General features: G+C 37.1%; 1 protein-coding gene across 4 annotated transcripts in view; it reads right to left on the bottom strand.

The window, feature by feature from the left end:
- Positions 1-6,815, bottom strand: part of astn1 (astrotactin 1) — a gene marked incomplete in the record, with an annotated part of 409,914 nt that extends 403,099 nt beyond the window's left edge. For 3 of the 4 annotated variants that reach the window (XM_014004448.1, XM_014004449.1, XM_014004450.1), the window contains 1 exon segment: positions 6,413-6,815. In XM_014004448.1, the coding sequence (XP_013859902.1) occupies positions 6,413-6,716 (304 nt within the window). 4 annotated transcript variants of the gene reach the window in all.
- Between the last annotated feature and the right edge of the window lie 203 nt (positions 6,816-7,018).

Here is a 7,018-nt window from a genome sequence, read left to right as displayed (position 1 = left end):
TTTGTTTTGCTGTAATTTGAACTTGTGAAAGAACATCAAGGAGTTCTAGAGAGCAGATTTCAAATGAACTTTCTTGAGCTTTCCAGAACGTGAAAACAACAGGAAACCAATGCTTAAAATACCACTCTAGTTTCTACCAGAGGGCAACTTTATTACCTCACYTCCCACACAATTTATGACACAACACCAAAAGGGTAAATTTCTAATAACGCAGCCGGGCTTCTCTGACACTAACGAGTGGCTGCAGTCCCGCGGCCGTTATTTACTGTCAGTCACCGAATCTCTCCTTTTTCAAATTGCTTCTTAGACGCTTCACAGAGAGGCAATTTGGCGAGAAAAATGGGAGCCGCTGTGAAAAAAGTGGGAAAACGTGTGGAATTCAAATTGCACCCGGTGCCCCATGACCGGACACATTTAAAAGCAGCTGCACTTTTTAAATTATGTTACTTATGATGGGTTATGAAAACACAGAAGAATCCAAATGCTTTAATGCAGGATCATTTATTCCCTTTTTTTCCACAATGAATGTTTACCTGAAACTAGTGTATAAAGGGAATCTTTTAAAACTGTTTGGACCATTGTGTCTTTGAGGTCTCCAACAACTCAAATATTTACAAAGGCTTTAGCATAAAGTATCCTGTAGTAAGCGGATGGTGGACTATAGCTGCCTGCAGGATTTGCTATTGCTGAGAATTGTGCRGGATAAGCTGTAACTCTAGATTAAACTGATTGAAATGGTCAGAGACTTGGATTTAAAGTCATACTTGTCATTTTTACTTTATACAGCTGCCAGCATTCTTCTTTTACTGAAGCATAATTAATGTCCTTTGCATAGCAAATGTACCATTTGTGTTAACATTCATCAAACTAAACATCCAATGACCATTTTTTTCAACCACAATGGTTTTAATTTGTGGATGACATTAAAACAAAACAGTGAACTTCACAAATCATGGAAATGTAATKTGACAACTCCTTTTTGAAACAGAAATTAGGAAAATCAAAGTAAATAAATTAATGCAGCTAAATAACATAAGGGACAAGTAATAAAGGTATATATTTAACTTGATTCACAAATGTATGTTTACCTTTTGTTCTTCAACTAATGTTCTCATTTTGTTTTGGTTCATGATTAATTATGTTTAGTTTTTGTTTTTTGTTTTGTTTTGTTTTTTTCTCACAGAGGAGCTGCACAAAGCACATTGGTTCAGGTTTATTCTGTCTCCCAGTCCGTCATGAATATTAACAATGGATAAATTTGTGCCCCCTGCTTTTACTTAAATATAATAGGACTCAAAAAGTGTGTCTGTGTGGGAGGGAACAGCCCGTTTAGCTTTTAAACACTTGCCAGATGAAAAAAGCATCCTTGAAGGAATGCAGATTGTCTGCTGACTTACAAGTTGACGTTTTAATCAAAAATCTCCTGCAGTCAGTTTGTGCTTAAGGTATGTGTCGGGGATGACTCTCAGCTGCTTTCATACTAAATCTAGGCTCAAAACTTACTGAGTTACAGCTATKATGCTTAGTTGTGGCAGCCATATTGAACTGAGCTGACTCCAGTTGGTAATCAGTTGTAGAGAAGCATTCACTGATATTTTCATTCACTGTTTAAATCTAACACTATCCAGTTTTGCTTCATGTGCACTACAAGCCATCCTTAAAATGATCCTGGATTCTTTTTGTTTGTTTTTTTATTTTTTTTTTGGACTATTGCTGTTCTTTGTGTAACTTTTTGCCTATTGTTTTAGATTTTTTGTTATTGTTCATTACATGTGATATTTTTCTTTTGTGTTTTCTTTGTGATCAGTTTGTTTCCCGTGTTTCCTGTCATTTCCCCTTTCTCAGTTAGTTTCAGTTCCTCTATCTTGTCACATTATAGAGCACACGTCTCCACTCTCCTCATCAGTCCATTTAGTCTCTCAGTCATCACTTGCAGTTTTGCTTTGTGCTTTTGTACCCTGTCTGGTTCTCCGTTGTCTATTGAATCTCTTGTATGTTTTTGCTGACATGCCCGCCTTTTGTTTTATGAATATCAAAGTATATTTTTAGGTTGATTCAATGGTAGCAAAATATGTCACCTATAAATACAAGACGGTGCAAGCAAAGCTTTTTATATAGCACCCTCCACCACCCAACATCTCATCTCACACTGCTTCCAACTTACGCTTCTGAAGTGTGTTTACAAGCACTGTCCCAGATAGCCTACTGTCCATATATGTGTGAATGGCATAATCTCTCAGCCACCTTGTATGCAGGAGAGGAGACAATAGACTAAGCTTAGATAAAAATGTACCACATTAATCAGAATGAGGCCGTCAACAGCTAAACAATAGAATGAAGGAAAGCGAGGGAGAGAGATGAGAATCCTCAGAGCCACAACAGCAGCTAATAATATAATGGTCCTACTTCAACATTCAGCAATCACGTTATCAAACAGGTTTAAAATTAATTAGTGTTTTTTTTTTATATCATAACAGTCCCATTATGCTAACTCAAATTGTGTTTTATTTGTTTTATCTCCAAGAAAGACCTAAATGCAACCAATGTAGTTTCTCATTTATGATTCATTTGTAAAGCAGCAAAAGAAAATAGAAAGCCACAATTTAATTAAAAAATAAATAAATAAATTAGTAAAAAGCTGCAGCTGTGCCKCTGTTCATATTTGGGCAGCGGGAAAAATCCAGAGCTGTGTTGGACTCCCCAGAGTGAATTCTCATTCAGAGTTTTCTGTCCTGGGGCAGAATGCGATGCACGGAAATGTCAGACACAAATAAAGATTTGTTAATATGCAGCACYGGTCCAGAGAGATCCCTCCACCTCGTGATGAAATAACCTGTCTACATTAGGCCTTTAAATGAACAATTCTTACAATTCAGAACTAGTGGTCTCAGGTGAAAACACTCAGAGACACTGCAAACATTCAGGATGTTCTTAATTTAAATCTATTCCCCACATTCATATGTCTGCTAATTAAAACAGAAGTGGAAATACATCATTTAATTCACTCTGTAAACAGAATCAAATCACAGCGATAAAGAGTTTTTGAAGCTCTGCTGAGTGAAAAGGAAATAGATGAGCAATGTCTCATTTTTACAACACGCAATTTTTCTCCATGTTTAATGTTTTAAATGCAAAGACCACAACCATCAAGCTACATTTTAATCGGCTTTAGCTATATGTATCTAACTCAATAGAAGTTTGTTTTTTGTTCTTTTCATGCTCCTGACACCTCGCCTACAGACAGACWGCTCCCCATACCTATCCAAAAAGCACTGCTGCACTAACAATGCCTTTTACATCTGGACAGAAGAAATAGATCATTAGGAAAATATTTTTTAATAAAATAACTATAATAATGTTAACAAGCATCCACACATTTGAGAACAGACACAAATCTGAAGGCAAACAAAACCAATCCAGCTGTGGTTCAGTTTTCACATAGAAGAAGTTGGACTAAAGGTATCACAGCAATTGCACTACAATGCCTGAAAAGTGATCCATTTTTATCTTTTACTTCTTTCTGCTTCCTTTCATTTCATTTCTGATTTGTATTTTTCATTGGATATAAATTTATTCTTTTTGTTTAATAATGAAAGAATAAATACATAGAATAAAAATAAATAAATGATAAAAAAATATAAATGCTTGAAAGTACTTGATCATAGGGGCAATGAGAAAAAAAACTGATGCAATGGGGGGAAAATATCCATTTTTTTACAAATCTGTTCCATTCAAAACAAAACAGTTAGAAGTGAAGAGAAACACATCTAACATTTGAGGAAAAATAACGAAGTTATAGCTCTTTTAAAATAAATGTGATTCAACTGGTTTCAACAGTATTATATTTCAGTGAGAAAAAAGGAGACCCGCTGCTTAACAGGGATGTGATGGTTTATGTTGAGTCATTTTACACGTTACAGTGAAAAGCTGAACTTAGTCATCAAGGTTTTAATAAAAATGTTATTTTATTATTTACAGTTAGGTCAATAATCTATTTGGACAGAGASAACAGTTTTCTAATTTTGGTTCTGTACATTATTACAATGATTTTTGAGCAAAACATTTCAGTTGAAGTTGAAGTTCAGAAGCACTGGGACACCAGACACTACTTCCTCTTTTTTAATGCCAGGCCTTTGCTGCAGTTTGTTTTTAGTTGCTGTTTGTTTGTGGGCCTTTCTGTCTGAAGTTTAGTCTTTAACAAGTGAAATGCTGCTCAATAGGGTTGAGAACAGGTGACTGAGTTAGTCTATTTTTCTCAAGATGTACCAAACAGTAGATTTTGCCCCTCATAATATTGTAGCATTTTCTCAGATGTGTATTTGTTTTGTATTGTTTTGTTTTGTTTTTACAGCTTAAGGATACCTTGCTTCACTTGCATAGAAAGCTCCTTTGACTGCAAGTTTTCTTGCAACATCTTCCAAATGCCCTTTATCTGCCTAACTGAGAATGACATAATGAAGGAACTGCCAACACGTGCTCAAGAAATAGCCTTTGAGTCAAATGCCCAATTACTTTTGGTCCCTTTAAAAGCAGGGTGGGCACATGTTAAGGAGCTGAACTTCTAAATCATTCACCTAATTTTAATGTGGATACCCTCAAATGAAAGCTAAAAGTCTGGACTTTATGGTCATGTACATTATAAAACTATAACTTGAATAAGTTTCAGTGAACAGTTCAATTAAACAATAATAAAATGAATTTWAAAAAAAACTTTGTGTCTGTGTCCAAATAGATACGGGCCTATCTCTGCAGTTTGTTGATGATATGACACATGAAAAACCGATCAAGTAAGAAAAAAATTATTACATTTAATTTTGAGGTGCTTTTATATTTTCCTGTCACAAAAATAATTTGTTGCTTTAAGCTTTTTTTTTTTTTGTTACAAGTCTTAAATGATTAGATACAAAAGTGTTAGACCTCATGCTGCCTGGTTCAAAAAGTAAAAGTTGCTAAATTTAACCTCATTATGCTATGTTTATGAATATATTTTGTATTTTGACTGGTTGATTTGAAAGCTTTCTAAAGTGCCTTAAAGTATGTGCATTTTACCTAACTTTAATTACTTTATATATCTTTATATTTAGGTATAGTATAGGTTTTTAATAAATTTTGCCTGTTTCTCCGTATTTAGCACCTCACTAAAACCCATCAGGTAGGTTGGTTTTGTGCTGTAAAAGTGTCACCCGGATCATTTTACTGTTGCAATCACACTTCTAATTTAACAATGAATTTAGCTCAAGAGGTGAAAGACGATGGTAATGATTTGTTTCTCACAGGTCTCAGGTTTATAAAACTGAAATGTTGTTAACAAATTTGCAAAGAGCAGAGCATGTAAACCAATGAGGTCTTGTAAAGGAATGATACAGGAAAGCTAAACCTTTGTGTTTGCTTATTTTCAAGTTTACATGCCCAAAGTACTGCTGAAGTGACGAGCCAGTGTACTGTTTAATGTGCATGCTTTTAAGTTAACTGTGCTGATGGTTGAAAAAAGAATTTCGTTCTAACAATTACAATAAAACCAACAAAATAAGGTAGACAACGTGTCATGAATCACTGCAAACCACAGCACTYGAGGTAGCAACACATGAATACAAATGACAAGTTTTGATGTTTATAGATGCACCAGAATATCAAACTCACACACAAAACATCAAAAGGAAAAAGTTGAAAGTAAAAAAACAAAAACAGCTGTTCATAAACATGTGGCACTGTAAGCTTAAACAGAGTCCCTGAGCAGATACAGGTCCTGTGCTGCAGCAGCTGTTAGCTAACGTAAAGAGCTTCAGCACCATGGACAGCGACCACCGTTTACTCCAATGTAAACTTCTACAGCTCCACAAATAAACTCAGTCTTTCACTAACGAACTGGTTTTACTTTTCATAAACCTTTAAATCAAAAGGAGGGGGAGCTTGCATGGTGATATGAAGTGCTTGTGTAATTTAAAGAACATACAAGGTAAGGACTGCAGAGTAAAGTTGCAGTGACGTAAGAAAAGTTTGAAGCATGTCAGCTAGTAATGCTAACGAGTCTGTTAGCTACTCGAATAAAACGTGTTCAGGTTGAAAAGTAAACATTTCTGAAAATGCAGGGTATAGATAATACACATATATTCGTATGCTTACACATTAATTAGCACTGGGATGCTAGGAGGCCTATTGCTGCAGAAGAAAGTGCTACTTTCGGTTTCTTTTATCATATAATATTCAGCTAATTACCGACCACTGACACCTGGTTGCACTCAGAAACACGTTGGTTAGTGGCCCATTTTGGTTGCTCTATTATTCACTGAAAACAATTAGCCAGGCCTAAGCTAATACAGACAGATGTTTGTAGGGATAACATGACTGAATGGGATTTAATCCATCCCATTAGGCTAATAATGAGACGCGCCGCATTCCGGAAGCAACTCACCCAAGACGAAGAAGGGCAGCTCGGTGTTTTCCAGGTCGTCCACCACCACGACGTCTCCGGGGAAGTCGTTCCGGACCGAGAACAGCAGCTTGGGCTCGGAGGCCGACGGACTGTGCATGATGCTCAGGTCGTTCTCCCGCAGGAACGGCAGCGCGGACACGGTGACGCTCTTCGTCTTGCACTCGGTGTCCTGGCTCTGGTCCTCGTCGCCGTTCAGACCCCGGACGCCGGCGGTTCGGAGRGCCAGGAGGAGCCACGCGAGCCCCAACATCCGCTGCAGCAGCTCCGTGTTGATGCTCGCCATCTCTCCGTCGCTCCTTTCTCCTCTCCTCTGCTCGCCTCTCCTCACAAGCTGCTTGAGTCTCGCAGCTGAGCTGAGTGTGAGGAATCCACCGGCGGGCTCTGCCGGTGTGAGAAACAAACGCCTCCTTTTCTCCTCTATGATCAGTCACATGTTTTTTTTTTTTTTTTTTTTTTTTTGTAGATGTATATCGACTGTGCGGCTGTTTGGTTGTGTTTTAATGCCGTTGACCCCCTTTCACTGTAATTGATCGATAAACTGTCGTAATAGCTCTGTAATGACCGAGCATAGATTACTAACAGCAA

This window comes from Austrofundulus limnaeus, unplaced genomic scaffold, assembly GCF_001266775.1.
Source record: "Austrofundulus limnaeus strain Quisiro unplaced genomic scaffold, Austrofundulus_limnaeus-1.0 Scaffold24, whole genome shotgun sequence".
Taxonomy (NCBI): domain Eukaryota; kingdom Metazoa; phylum Chordata; class Actinopteri; order Cyprinodontiformes; family Rivulidae; genus Austrofundulus; species Austrofundulus limnaeus.
Note: the sequence above shows the minus strand (reverse complement) of the source record. Positions and strands in the feature narration are given on the sequence as shown.